The 15,822-nt window shown below is 36.4% G+C and overlaps 1 protein-coding gene across 1 annotated transcript in view; it reads right to left on the bottom strand.

Annotated features, from left to right (window-relative positions):
- The window catches only part of BBS9 (Bardet-Biedl syndrome 9), a 278,937-nt gene that overhangs the window by 109,311 nt on the left and 153,804 nt on the right, over positions 1–15,822 (bottom strand). Inside the window, exon 21 of the mRNA XM_065752711.1 lies at positions 561–662. Coding sequence (XP_065608783.1) covers positions 561–662 — 102 coding nt within the window. The remainder of the gene's footprint in view (positions 1–560; positions 663–15,822) is intronic.

Genomic DNA, 15,822 nt, shown 5'->3' with positions numbered 1-15,822 from the left:
ACTGCAATGCATTACTTTACAGTACTGCTTTTAAAATATGTTAACACTATATCACAGTTCCCAGCAGCATGAAGTCTTTCCAGAAAATGTGTCACCACTGTATGCAGCATATTTTACAGCCATTATAATTTTATTATATCCAATAATATTTTTTCTGAAATTCTAGGAAGTCTTCCCACAAAAGATAAGTAATGACTATATTTTAATCAGCTGGCACAAAGTCTAACCACCATACTGCAAGAAAAAAAACCCTTTATTACACCAATATGACCTCAGTTTCATTTTGCCTTTCTCAAAGACGTTATGAATAAAATCATACAGAATCTCATTCAGGTGTTATGTGGCACAAAACATCTCAACTGTAAAGTTACTTAATTCAAAAACTGATTTCTGCTATTTACCTATTCTTAATTGAAATTCCTATATACTGCACAATTAAACAAAGAAAATTTGAAAATTATGCTAACTAATCCTGAAATATATGCCATTTGTTTGATGAATCCACTAGCATTCTTAAAGAAGTTACGTATCTCTGAGCAAACCAAAATATCTTTTCTTACCAGTGTTGGATTTCTGCTTTGCAGTGGGCTTGTGATTGGTGAACACAGCCATGGAGCCTGTTGGTTCCTCTAAGTCAGACTCTGGGATTGTAGCACAGCCACCTAGTAGAAAAGGGAAGAAGCTTAATGAGGTGTTTATGTAACAAAACAAACTCACCAGTGCACAATTAAGGAAAAGAGGTGATAAATCAACTGGCATGAAATCCCAAGAACTGAAATAGCTTTAACAAGAAAAAAGAAATTTCTGTGAAGTGAAAGAAAACCATTACCATTGTTCAGAACACTGGTTATGCCTTAATGACTTCTCTCTGCCACTGATGTTAGTTTAGAAAAAGTCTGACTGCATTAAACCCATAGAATATTTAAAACTGGTTCCACATAAAAGCTGGAAATAATGTGGTTTATGTTAAAAATCAGACTACTGGGAGCTAGATCAGTAATAAAAGTAATTTTATGTGAATGAAATAACTTTACAAAGTCAACAAACCTTATAAAGATTGTTAGCTTGCCACAGAGAATTAAATGTGACATTTTTTTGGTTGGGTTATTAAATACAGTATCTTTAATTACTACATGCTAGAGACAGGAACACACAGGGATACTTTCACTGTAGGGTAACACTGCAGTGCCTTACTCATTAGTGATCTTAGGACACAGGATATAATGGATTGTTTGTATTTTGCAATACAGCTTTTCTTAGTAGTTCATCAGAGAGCACAATGGCTTTAAATGCTTATGTTTAAAATAAGAAAAGGGGGACAATTTAGTAGTAAAACAACCTGAAGGCAACTGCAGTAGCTTTCTATGGAGCAGAGTAAAGATATTCTTTTCTGAAAGGCTGTGATCAAGACTTTGGAGAAAGTACTTATGTTTCACAACAAAAACCATAACCTTACAATGAATGCTTTGCTAGCACAGTCTGCATGCTAAGCTTGTCAGAGTCCAAAGCAGGGAGGAGCTTTTTAAAGCATTAAGAATGATTGACTGCTTGAATGCTACCTCTTCCCATGTGTCAAATGATTAATATTTCTGTATCTTATATTTAGCTATTCTGGGCAGTTCTTGTTGAAGCCTCAACAATTTCAAAATAACACCTGATCTAAAACCCAATACAATGCTGCAGAGGCTCTATTATTGACTACAGGCAAATGGTCACCTGCTTTCAAATTTAGCTCTGATTTATATATTTTGTTGGTCCAGGACAAACGTTTGTATCTCTTTCACAGGACCACCACTAGCAAGTGTACAAATGCATGTATCTATTTACTTCTTTCTGAAAGCACGCATTTACAAACAGCATATCAAGGTTGTTCTCTCCTTAAAAAACAAATTAATAAAAAAACTATTAAAAATAATGTTACAGCCTCAGGTAAGAGAGCTGCAGCTGCCCTAGTAGTTTCAGAAGCACTAACACACGATGTCTTGCAGAAATGTGCCACAGTGTCTAGCTAGGGTACAGTATGGCAGCTCCAGTGAATATTGTGAGGGCATTCATTCATACCAACTGAAGAACTGATACAGCATCCTTTATTTCTAAGGAAGACATAAGACGTTCCAGATACACCCCAATAGAAACTGTAAGACACGTTATGGATTTGCATTTGACTAGAGCAAGCCAATCTTTTCTGTTAGAAAGGAAGTTGAGGAGTGGATTTATCAACAATGTGTATGGCCCAAGATAGCTTCAGCTGTGTAGGGATCCTGCTATGAAGCTGAAGGAGAAAATGGAAAATAAAAGAACTGTTGCCACGTTAAAATACCACAGCAGTGGGGCACACCATTAAATATAAACCTACATACATCCTAAATGAAAATAAGTATCAGTAAATGAATACTTCTGTTCACATTTGCAAATTATGACTAAAATGTAAACTCAATTTGGTTAAATGGAAGCACTGCTTTAAAAGTCAATTTAGGTATCTTTCATTCTTATCTTCAGATAAAAATCTACCATGTTAAACAGAAATCTGTAAACACAATGCCAAATTAAGGTTTCTTCTGCAAAGGAACTATTAAGAATGGTATCATACATTTTAAAAGGTTTTATAAAATTTTTAACATTATGAGTAAAAACTCATTCAGCTAGCGTCTATTGAATTTCTACATGGAAATAAAAACTTTTACAAGGCTCATTCTGAAGTCTGAAATTCTGTAACTTATGCAGCCTTGAGAACTGACAACTTTTGATGCCAAAGTACTTCATTAGTCATCAATACTGGTAGTAACTGAATAAGAACTGGAAAAGGTCTGTTTGCCCTTAGGTATAACACTACTTTCTAAAAGGAAGGAAGACTTCCTGCTCTTGATTTTGATGTGCTAGATTTGTTAAATTTACTTGTCAACAGATACTATCAGAATGTACTAAAATTAAAAGCAAAATTCACCTTCTCCATAATTTTAATTTCTTGACAGAAAATAGTCAAGACTGAAATGTTACGAATCACAGATTATTTTAGATAGAAAAAAAGTCCAAGCAGAGTACACAGAGCAATAGTAACATCATTATTTTCGGTATTATGAGTAGCAATTATTTTTCATTTCTACAAAAATACTAATAACTTTTATGTATTATTTGTCCTACAAACATCACTTCTTAAGGAACATATTCAGTGTGCTGAGAATAGTGTTCAGAGGACCTGAATTTCACCCAGGATTCTTACTGCAATAATTATTTAAACAAATGACAAGACAAGAAAGCAATACAATGGTGACATTTTGTGCAATGAAGGTTACATGATCAAGGTCATTGTACAACTGCTTTTCACGTCTTCCTCTTCCAATATTACTTTATAACAGAAGGAACTAATAGAATCTGCTGAACTATATTCCTCAAACTGTTTCCATGCCCAGGGCTAGGTAAAATGACTGAACCCTCATTCACACCAGCCTGCAGAAAAAACAAGTTGTGCCTGCTTCTTCCAACGAAACTCAATTCAATGGCAAATTCAATGTTCTTGATCCACTTGGCACAGGTACCCATCCTCATGATAAAATGAATACACTTGACAACACGCTATGATTGCCCACAGGAAGTAGTGAGGACCACAATAAGGCAATTGTTATTCTGGAGGAATAAAAACAAGAAAAAGTGCTAAACTTTCCCTCAGCTAGGCAAGAAACTGGATAAGGCATAAACAGATATTCACTAGATTGCAGCTAGGAAATATAATCTTTACACCACAGTAGACAATCATTTTGCAAAAATACTCAGACAGACAGGTACCAGTAGCCTGAAAAAAAAATATCTTTCCCATTAGAACTCTAAGCTCTTTTGAACTACATTCTGAAGGGTTTCTACTGAGGGCACCTATTCTGCCTTCTCGGGTCAGAGGCCAATAGAATTTTTACTTTAATGAAATAAATCACTCTGAATTCTTGTACATCTTTGTATACATTACAAAAGGTAGTCACAGAATATGTATTTTATAAAGCATTCATATCTGTCTGGAGTCCTAGAAGTCACAGAGCAGAATCATTCACATTCATTGATAATTAAGTGAATGGTACGAAGTAGAAAAGTGAAATATTTAAGGAAAAGGTTGGAGGAAGTAAGAATAGTACATAAATCTACAGGCTGGAAATGATCCAAGTTGAGAAGTTCTCCAGATGTCAGCCTGTAAACAGTGCTTCATAATATGAACTTCCCCATTAATTGTTGGCAGGAGTAACATCTAGAATACAATATTACTTACATTTGACCCACTCTTTCCCCCTTTTCTGTGTAGCAAAATTCTTCTCTGACATCACAGATCTTTTATCAGTAGTGATAAATCCAACCAGAAAGCTGTGGTCAGCAGAACTGTTTGATAGGGTACAACTTGCATAAAACTACTCTCAAGCTAATTATGAACTTTGTTCACCAAAGGAAATGAAACTTCTCTTGTTTATTTTCACTACATCTGTTTTTGTGACACATTTCGTTCTTAAGTTGGAAAAAAGACACCCACACCCAAAGGAAACATAAACATAATACATAATGAAAAAAAAATTAAGTACTAACAGTTTTCCTACAGGTTCCTATCGTCATGTTTTTACACATTTTAATATGGCTGCAAAAGCTTAAAAACAGGAAAACAGAAGTAGTATACACCTAAAGAATTAAAAAAATATTTGAGGGAAAAACCATTTGAGCTTCCTCTTTCTCTTCCAGTCAATCATAATCTAAACTACTCATAAAGTTTCCATTTTCCTCTGAAATTAACTCTTCTACAAGAGGCTACAGAAAGAAGAAAAAATATATACTCCCTGGCAGTCTTCAACAGTAAGAGGCTCAAAATGTGAGCAGAAAGCTCATAAGCTCAGTAATTAGCAGGTCTTATATTTAAGTGTATGCCTTTGTAACAACAGAGAAAATCTAAGCAGGAACATTATTTCGCAGATTCAAAAAGTATGGGCAAAATCACATCCAGTTGATTCTTTTGGGGAGATGTACGCTAAAAATGCGGCCTAAAGCATTATAGATTTTTTGTTCTAAAAACTAGCTACGTTTATTCCAGTCCTGTAAGTCTGGGGGGGTCTGCTCATCAGAATGTAGGTGTTTTGTTTAGGTAAACATTGTTTGCAAGCTTTGTACCTAGATAGCTGTGCTGTTGCTTCTAGGAAGGAAGATAGAACAATACCATCTATAGAAGAAATCATTACATATTTGAGACTATAAGACCCAGGGAATATTCATTCACAGACAGTATATTTCATTGCACCATGTAAGGAGAAAGAGTAAAGATAGAGATAAAAAGAAAGAGGAGGAGAGATAGAGAAGGAAAGGATTTTTTTAAAGATGTCTCACTGATAATGAATGTACTGTTACACTTAGCAGAGGAGAAACAACTCAGATTTAGTTCAAGTATTTGCTAATCTAATTGTAGAGTCACTTTTCAATCAGTTACAGATTTCAGGACACAGCATTTAAATCCGGCAGTGTGGCTATAATTGTTAAGTCACAAAATTCTGTTGCTACTCTCTGTTCCAGAGTTGCCTTAACCAGCATCAATGAAATGATGGAAAATATTTCTCTTGCATTCCACTGAAGTAATAAATTAACAAAAATATCATAATAATTGAGCATGCAGTCCAAGGTCACTCTAGATTAGCAAATATTCATTTTCAATGAACATAAAGAGAAACATAGTAGGCTGGTGTTCTGCTTTACCCTTGTTTTACTGAAATGTTTCTTAAAGAAATTTCCAGTTCATAAATTCCACAGGTTGTCTTATAATATGTTGCTTTGATGTTGCTATTGCTACTATTTGCATTAAGAGCTATGCAGAGGAAACATGCAATAATCATGTGTGACTTCTGTTCGAGCTCATAGCACATCCTAATATCTTGAACACAGCTGAATCCGTAAAATCTTGACTTAGGAAGTTCAGGTTACTTAGGCAGTACAATCTTTTTACAGGAAAAATAAGCTGTTTATAATAATCAAATTCTCTTGGCCGTTATTCCAGAATGAAATTCAGTGCATGTGGTATGCAAGTAACACAAATGGCAATGGGAAAACACATTTCTAAGAACAGATCTAGCAGCTGTTTTCATTAAAAAAGCATTATTGAACATTCAGCCAAGAACACAATCAAAATTAACATTCAATAATACCCTTACTAATACAGGTCTAAGAATACAATAGCACTAAACTGTATAATGCCATTCAACATATATCAAAAGTAACTTGTTACTAATTAGGAACAAAGAATGAATGATGACAGTTGTGATTCAGTCACGTAAATCTGCTCTGCCTTCCATCTACCTATTCAATTAATGAGCTGAAAAATATGACGTTCTGCTGTGTGTTGGGTGAGGTAATTATCACTGAGTTGTGTAGTATTTGGATGACTTTCCTCTGCCTTTATGTAACAGATAAAAAAATCACCTTACAAAAATAATTTTTCAAGGGGGAGATCAACCCTTAACAAACACCATGATAAAAATAATTGTACTTTTAGGGGTATGATGTCTGACATAACACCTGGTATTTTGTTTTTGACTGGAGCTCGTGGTTTTTTCCTGCATTCAATGTACTGCTAACTGGAGCTCCCATTCATTTAGTGTAACTGTACAGGTTTTTTCTTCAAAATGCTTAAATACTGCAGCAGCAGAAGTCAGAGAACATACTGTCTTCCACACACTTTCAGGGACAACATTCTTCATTTACCTTTTCGGAAGCAAGAGTGGGAATGTGCAAGGCCTCTGTCATTATTGGCTTTGGTTTCATTTGTCTGTTTTAAATACATATATAAATTCATTTGGTGTCACAAGGAAATGTGTATGTATGTGTGGAATATATAAAGCATTTTGTATCAACCATTTTGTTTTCACTGAGACAGTTCTAAAGATGTTTTATTTATTTCATTGTTTCAGTAATGCACAGTGGTGAGGAGCTTCTGGATGTTTAAAATTGTGTTGTTGTTTTTTTTAAACTAACGCATTAAAAAAATTAAATAGGTTATGATAAACACTTTGATAAACACTTTCCCTATTTTCTTTTTTCTTAAAGTATATTCTAATTAATTTCTACAGTCAGCTCTGGTTTCTATCTGACAATACGTTCCAAGAGAACTCTGGAGAGCCAATGCTCATTTGCCGATGTGACTCCCATCTACAAGAAAGGCCGTAAGGAAGACCCAGGGAACTACAGGCCTGTCAGCCTGACCTCGGGATCAGGGAAAGTTATGGAACAAATGATCTTGAGGGAAATCACACGACACGTCCATGGCAATAAAGGGATCAGACCCAGCCAGCACGGGTTTACCAGGGGCAGGTCATGCTTGTCCAACCTCATCTCCTTCTATGACTGGGTGACCAGACAGGTAGATGAGGGAAAGGCTGTCGATGTAGTCTACCTGGACTTCAGCAAGGCCTTCGACACGGTCTCCCACAGTATTCTCCTAAGGAAACTGGCAGCCCGTGGTGTGGACAGGTTCACTCTTCTCTGGGTGGAGAACTGGCTGGAGGGCCGTGCCCAGAGGGTAGTGGTTAATGGAGTTAAGTCTAGCTGGCGTCCTGTTATGAGTGGTGTCCCCCAAGGGTCAGTTTTGGGGCCCATCTTATTTAATATCTTTATTGATGACCTAGATGAGGGAATTGAGTGTACCCTCAGTAAGTTTGCAGATGACACCAAGTTGGGAGAATGTGTCAAACTGCCTGAGGGTAGGGAGGCCCTTCAGAGGGATTTGGATAGGCTGAACAGCTGGGCTGAGCTCAATGGGATGAGGTTCAATAAGGCCAAGTGCCGGGTCCTGCACTTTGGCCACAATAACCCCATGCAATGCTATAGGCTTTGGGCAGAATGGCTTGAAGAATATAGAGAGGAAAAGGACCTGGGGGTGTTGGTTGATGCTCGGCTCAACATGAGCCGGCAGTGTGCCCAGGTAGCCAAGAAGGCCAACAGCATCCTGGCCTGTATTAGAAATAGTGTAGCCAGCAGGAGCAGGGAGGTGATCATCCCCCTGTACTCAGCTCTGGTACGCCCGCACCTCGAGTACTGTGTTCAGTTTTGGGCCCCTCACTACAAGAAGGATATTGAGGCCCTGGAGCGTGTTCAGAGAAGGGCAACAAAACTGGTGAGGGGTCTGGAGCACAAGTCTTATGAGGAGCGGCTGAGGGAGCTGGGATTGTTTAGTCTGGAGAAGAGGAGGCTCAGAGGAGACCTTATTGCACTCTACCACTTCCTGAAGGGGGGTTGTGGTGAGGAGGGGGTGGGCCTCTTCTTCCTGATAAATAATGACAGGACGAGAGGGAATGGCCAGAAGTTGCGCCGGGGAAGATTTAGATTAGACCTGAGGAAACTTTTTTTTTTTCTGAAAGAGTGGTCAGGCACTGGAATGGCCTGCCTAGGGAGGTGGTTGAGGCACCATCCCTAGCGCTGTTCAAGAAGCGTTTAGATGAGGTGCTAAAGGATTTGATTTAGTAGTTGGGTAGGGATAGTGATAGGAGGATGGTTGGACTAGATGATCTTGTAGGTCCTTTCCAACCTTATGAACCTATGAACCTCACATAGCTGCTGAAACAACTGGGAAGTCCAGAGCATGCCTGTTCTAAAAATGTTCAGAGTATTGTGTAGGCATCCAGGCTTGTGCAGCCTGCTGTAAGAACCCTGCTTTGCAAGGGGGTTGGACTCAACGATCTCTAGAGGTCCCCTCGAACCCTGTTATTCCGTCATTGTCTTATCTAGTTTCTGTCCTTTCTTCAGGGCATAGAGAAAGTAGAAATACTGGAATTGACTGTTGCTATCCTGATACCAAACCCTTCTGGTACTCTGAAATCTAAAAGGTTTAGACAAAATGTTTTATCCTATCCTCATTTGAACCACTTTTATATATCTAAAGCACATTTGTGACATTCTCCAAAGTGAAGATGTTTGCAGACGTGTAGACTCTATATATTTCCATGTATATATATAAAGTAACACAAATTTTGATCTTACTAGTGAAGCGAGTGTCTGTCCTCACTCCCTGGAGACAGAAGTTGAAAAGACAGTAAATGTTTGTGGCTTTTCAGCTTGCTTGCATTTTCATAACTTAGGAATGTTTCCACATGTTCTGTGGTACAATCATACCACAAGAATTTCAAGGTGAGTACTGTATGACTGCCTTGGAGGAACAAACAAGGACAAGAATACAGAAAAAAATACTGAGATACAACATCATATATTCTGTGGATGACAGAAGACAGCAGAATAGTAATTGGGAATCAGCTGTAGATACTCAAAATGGAACAGTTAATGAAGTAAAGTAATACATCACAACAGCAATACAATGGACTAGTTTATAGAATTGGTCAATTTGGAAATAGATTAAAAAGCAGTTTAACAGACAAAACATCAAACTAAGCCACAGTCCAGCAGGATCAGACTGCAATACCAATCGCAAGTGCTTTAATATTAGGGGAAGAATTGACATTATCAAAAATAGTGATGTCATGGAATTAAAGATATTTCATATTTCTGAAACAAAAAAAGGCACCTTTGACCCCTTATGTGAAGCAGCCCAAAGAGAACTGACTTCAAAAAACTGCCAATGGCCTTTCTACCATAGACACTGTATTTAAAGGTACAAGAAACTGTTCTGAAAAATCCCCAGTAACTCAGGAAAACCTTGACACTGAACTTTTCAGACTCAAATTGCTTAATGTCATCATATGAATTATGTTCAAAACAAAGATAATGAATACTTGGAACTGTGTTCAAATCCAACCTCCTCTTTTCAGTAAAAGTAAGGTCTGTTTTTACAATAAAGTGCCATACATAAAGTTTCATGGGAAAGCAGAGGATTAACTTTCAGCTTCATCTTCTAAAAAAGTTGACGTTACTGCTACTGTGCAACTTAATAAATAGAGTGGCAAAGCAGATGAAATACAAAGACTCTCTCAATCAGCCATTTTTATGCATTACACTTATTCAGTTCTCTAGGTTTTAAGGATCACCTTTTAGCCTGTCTGGTATAAAAGGTTACTTATTCTAAATGATGATTTTCAAACTGTGACCCTGAAAACTGAAAAGTGTAGAAGTACCAAGTGGCAGTTACACAGTAAGGGTAGCCCCCAAGTCCATTTCCTCTTCAAATCATTATTTTGTTTTATTTATACAACATCAGTACATGCTAAACAAAGTTTACTGTAAACTACCAAAGTCTGCACAGATGAAACCAAACAGTTTAGAAATCTATATGTCATTTTCAAAGTAGCTGTAAGAAAGCACTCTGAAGATTACAAGATCAAATATACTATTTAAAATGAGAATAAAGATATTAGACAAAGCTTGTAACTGAACAGAATGAATTGAAATGACAGAATTTTGCAGATTACTTTGCAAAATCACAGCACTCAAGAAAAAAAAAAAAGACAATAAAAGCACGTTCAAACTTTCTTTTTAGTGATTCATATAATATTGTTCTTTTCCTGCATATCCCTGGTGCTGTTTTTCACTGTTTCTCACTTTAAAAGCTGCCTGGTGACAGAACTGAATCATAAGCTGCAGCTTTAGAAGTATTTTAAACCAGATATATGACAAACATCCTATTTTTTGGTCCCCATTATCATTACTCTATTGACACAAAAGTGCATCTGAAGCCATGTGATGTATTAGATCTGAGAACTCACCTAGCTGAAAATTAACAGTAAAATACACAAAGACTATTTGTGAGAATCATGAAATAATTTTTGGCAAGGGACCTCTAGAGGTCATTTAGTCCAAACCTCTGATTAGTGCAGGTCTGCTTAGACTAGGTTGCTCAGAGACATCAAATTTAGTCCCAAGTATCTCCAAAATAAAGATTCAGCAACCTCTCTGGCAACCTGCTCCAGTGTTTGACATAGCAAAAAATATTTTACCATCTCATATCTAATATCAGTTCCTAGTGTTCTGACTTCCATCCACTTCCAATCCCACCAACATCAAGCATCATATTTTCAGTAAGAGCTGGGCATCATCTATATCTTCCTTAAACAAGCCTTCCATTCTTAAACATAGAAACAGTTAAAAAAAACCACCTAAGTAACGTAAATGAGACACTCCATTCCTTGAAAGTGTGTGACTTAAATGCTTCTGCAATAACTACAAGCCTGTGTAAATCACATGCAATGTCTAAAGAGAAAGATAGCTTTCATGCACTTTTCTTTTGTGCATGACAAACTACATTCTTGTCAATAATCTTATGATCTAATATACACAGATTTCATGATACACATCAATTTATGCACAGGAACAACAGACATAACACCAGGTCTTGGTTTCAATGCCCTGTGTATCATCCACAGTGCAAATAGTTTATGAGCTTTTATGCATAAGAACCGATCAGTTAAAAACAAACTTTGTGAAGTTCATAGTTTGAAGTTTGAATAGAACATCTGAAGACTTTCTATATTTGATTAACAATATACATGATTATCATCAGTTCATCTCAAATAACATGATTACATGTGTTTAAAATCTGTTTGGATGCTCAGAGACATGATTTAGCAGTGGGGTGTTAGAGGTAGGGTAGTATGGTTAGGTGCTAATTGGACTCAGTGATCTTGAAGGTCTTTTCCAACCTGAGCTATTCTATGATTCTTGATTATTTCCTATAGCATAGTACAGAAAGATTAACCTTTTCTTAATTGTTGTCATGGTTTTATGATTTTTGTTATTGGTATTCCACGTCATAACATCACGTAGTGCATTGGGAGTTAAAGAGTTAATGCTCCAGTTCTGTGGATCATTGCTAGTTCTGGGTATACCTGTCCCAGAAGACAACTATGTACTGCAGAGGAATTTGCATTGCTTTGTGTTTTTCCATTTTCCACTCAAAGGGAAAGATAAAAACTGTTAATGTGTCATAAGGCACAGGCCTTCTCCCTTTCAGATTGACCAAGCAGCAGGTGCTCCCTAGCCATCTTGCCTTCAGCATTCAGCATAAAGCCTTTGGTCTTCAGACACTCTCTCATTTTATATATTTATTATATTGTGTTATTTTGCATTCTGATATATTTTGCTTTTAGGTCCATCTCTCATTTCCTTTTTCCCCCTTTCCTGGGCATGGGTCTGTGGGTCCCTTTACTCCAGTTGTCATGGAACCATGTCAAACCAGTCCATAAACCACTAACAGTTGTGAGGTTGAAAATTTATTTTAGCCTCTCTTGATACCACAACTTGTTTTCTTATTTATAATGATATTAATCTTTAGGTTTTTTTCCAAGGAAAATTCAGTGCCACTGAAGTGACAGATTTATCAAAACAGAGGCTTTTCTGCAACAAAGTAGGCTTGTTTAAGAAAACCATAAACAATCCAGTTAGTTGCTAACCATAATAAGAAATTCACCAAGGTTGAAAACAAGTTTGTGTGGTTTATACATACTCGGGATAACAGTACACCCATTTTACACAACTAGTCACAAAAAATTATATGCTAGAAAGCCCAATTGGTTTGAAAGATCAGGTTAAGCATGATTTGAAATTGGATTTTACTTTTTAAAACCATTCTTAAATCAAGCTGTAAGTATAATCAACGTGGATATGTTTTTAACTATTTGAGGATTTTTTCCTACAAAGCTATGGATTAAAATAGTGCTACTACTGCTACACTCCTTGCTTTTCTTTCCTCTTTAGCCACAGCACTAATTTCTCACATATGCTTTCTTTCTCTACTTATACACAACTTGAAAGAAAATAGGTCCAAATCTCTGAGAGACAATGCAAACACCATTCAACTGATGAGCTTCTCATAAAAGCACCATCTTCTGAAAGTGTATTTTAACTAGTTTAATAACACCATGTACGATTTCTTAGTTCCCACAAGATGCACAATATTTGAAGATATTCTAAATATTTTACAGCCAAATTGACTAAAAATACTAGCAAATATTATCCTCTTTGTATCAGTAGATATCAGAAATATTTCATTTGAAAATTCAGTGACATCCTTTTGGTTGATTCACTATTTTTGTCTCTCTTAAGGTCTACTTTCACTCTCAGACATCAACAAAATTTATCCTGAACTGAGTTTCTTCATTACAAGGAATAACTTGAGGGGAGGTAACTTCTAAAAACAAATCTAAATATCATCTTTTTTTCACTTCTTTCATAGAATCATAGAATAGGTTGGAAAAGACCTACAAGATCATCCAGTCCTATTGTTCACCTATCACCAATCATTCTCACTAAGCCATGTTCCTCAACACAATGTCTAAATGTTCCTTAAACACCTCCTGGGTTGGTGACTCCCCCATCTCCCTTACCCATTCCAGTGCCTGACCACTCTTTCAGAGAAGTAGTATTTGCTAGCATTCAGCCTGAATTTCCCCTGGCACAGCTTAAAGCCATTCTCTCTCATCCTATCACTAGTCACACAAGAGAAGAGGCCAAACCCCAACTCACTGCAACCTCACTTCAGGTAGTTATAGAGAGCAATAAGGTCTCCCCTGAGCTTCCTCTTTTCCAGACTGAACAATCCCTGCTCCCTCAGCCATTTGCATTCCAGACCACTCACCAGTTCTGCTGCCCTTCTCTGGACACACTCCAGGGCCTCAATGGCTTTCTTGCAGTGAGGCGTGCAAAACTGAACGCAGTACTCAAGGTGCAGCCTCACCAGTGCTGAGTACTGTTTTAATCTTTGCATTAAAAAACAACAACAAAACAAACCGCATTCTTATGAAGAATTTATTGCATAATCAAGCTCACTGAAGATCTGTTGTGTTCTAATTCTTTTGCCTATTCAAAATGACTGCAACAAATCAGAAATTTTCTTGGTTTTTTTTTTCTTCTGTATAAAAATAAGCTTACTAACTTCATACACTGAATGACCCAAGTCTAAGAATATGTATCACAAAGAAGTGCTCTCTGTCCCTTTGCTTTAATTTGGTCACGTCTACAATACCAATTGAAGCACAGCAGTAGTACCCTATACTGAGGGTTTTAAATGCTACTGTTCTGACCTACCAGAAACTGAAAATTTTGTTCATGATTTCAAATTCAACAAACATCACTTTATAACTTAACACATACTTTTGCTCTCCTGTAATATTTATGAAAGCAGACTAGCATCAAAAACACAACAGACTGCATTAACACTGTACTAGAACACGACAATACATTACAGGGACTTGAGAAAGTCTATTTGTACGAAGCAGTCATTTTAACATTTGCTCTTTCTTCCTATATATCTTAAAGCTAAGTTTTCTTCCTATATATCCAAAAGCAAAGTAAAACAACAAATGGCTCAAATGAAATATTTCCTTGACACCAAATTCAATTTTAGGAAGAGCACATATGGGATACTGGAAGTGTTAAACTTTATCATCTTTTGCGGCAAAAGTTACCTACGTGGGATAAAGTGTGAGAAGCCACATTATTCCCTTTCAGGCTTCTCTTACACTATGTTTCTATGTTACTCCTAATGAAAAGCTTAAAGAGAACTAGCGAAGAATAATACCAGCACCAGAAATGCCCCAGATAAGCCGCACTGCTCTTTAGTGAACAGTTACAGCAGGACAGAGCATAGAAAACTTCCAATTCCTGATAATTAAATCATCTCAGAAAGAACACCACCTTGATAAATTACTTGAGAATATTTCCATGTATAATATTTTATGTATACAAACCACCATTTAACAGACAGACACTGGAAATAATTACATTAAATATAAGTTTAAATGATTGAAGTATTATTACTAAGCAGCACTGCAACAGTTACATTAACACACAAGCTACACTTCCTTCCTATATTGGCAAAAGGAATTGTTGAAAATACTAAAATCCTCCATCAACTGAGTATAGGCTTTTCCATTCCACATGATCCAGATGTAAAAGAGGAATTGAAAAATATACTGTCTAGAAAATGATTTGTTTAAATGGAGTTATTCAAATTCAGATTTAGTTTCCGTTATGCAGCCAAATAGCCTGTAAGTATAATGCCTTCAGCTGGCACCAAGCTTAATGATTTTTTATTGATCTGCTCATAGCTTAAGTGCACATGTAAGGATATGGATTGTTAAACAATTCTTATTATCTATCACTGATTATGGAAATATAATACATCTTGCAGCAGCATCTGCACTTTCTCAAACATGAAATTATATTTACGGCAGACCATTCATTTTACCCTGTGAACTCTCTAACGCTTGTGGTATACTTTGTGCACCAGCTAAATGGAAGAATTTTTTTAGTTCCAATTATATGACAATTCCTTGTCTGTTACAGCTGGTGTTGTAAGCAATAAAGTAAATTATTTGTAGTTGAGTAGCATTAAATGCAACTGTAAGGTTACAATTGTAATTAACAAGTTAAATTTAAAAATGTTTGTGTTTTCTTCTCCATGAATCTTAGCTTCTCCTCAATTAAAGATTCTAATAAAAATTTAAATGGTCAGGGAAATATATTTCAAATTCACATCTTTGGCAGCTGTTTAAGTTAGTCCTTGCGAAAGGTTTGGTAGAGCTATTGGTACCACATGTTGAGTATTTCATATTCAGTGTTCAGTAGGAATTAATGGGAATGAATTAATGTAATTTTAATATTTCCTTTATCACTTTATCCTCTATACTTGTCATGAAGATGAGACGACAGAATTCCCATAAGCAAAGTTGCATGAAAAAAGTACAGGGCTTTTATAGATCCCTAATTTTGTATTTCTTTTCCCTTCCAGATCTTAATTAGGTGTTTGACTTATTGTTTTCCTGAGAACCAAACCTGCAATGTATTACAGTCATTACCTGTGCCTTCCTTTTTATCCAAACACTAAAGGAACTCCATTCTGAAGAACTGAACTTCAAGTCTGAATGTATTTTTATT

This window comes from Cyrtonyx montezumae, unplaced genomic scaffold, assembly GCF_038088225.1.
Source record: "Cyrtonyx montezumae isolate F1298 unplaced genomic scaffold, pur_monq_1.0 scaffold_8, whole genome shotgun sequence".
Taxonomy (NCBI): Eukaryota; Metazoa; Chordata; class Aves; order Galliformes; family Odontophoridae; genus Cyrtonyx; species Cyrtonyx montezumae.
This window is presented reverse-complemented; position numbering and strand designations above follow the sequence as displayed.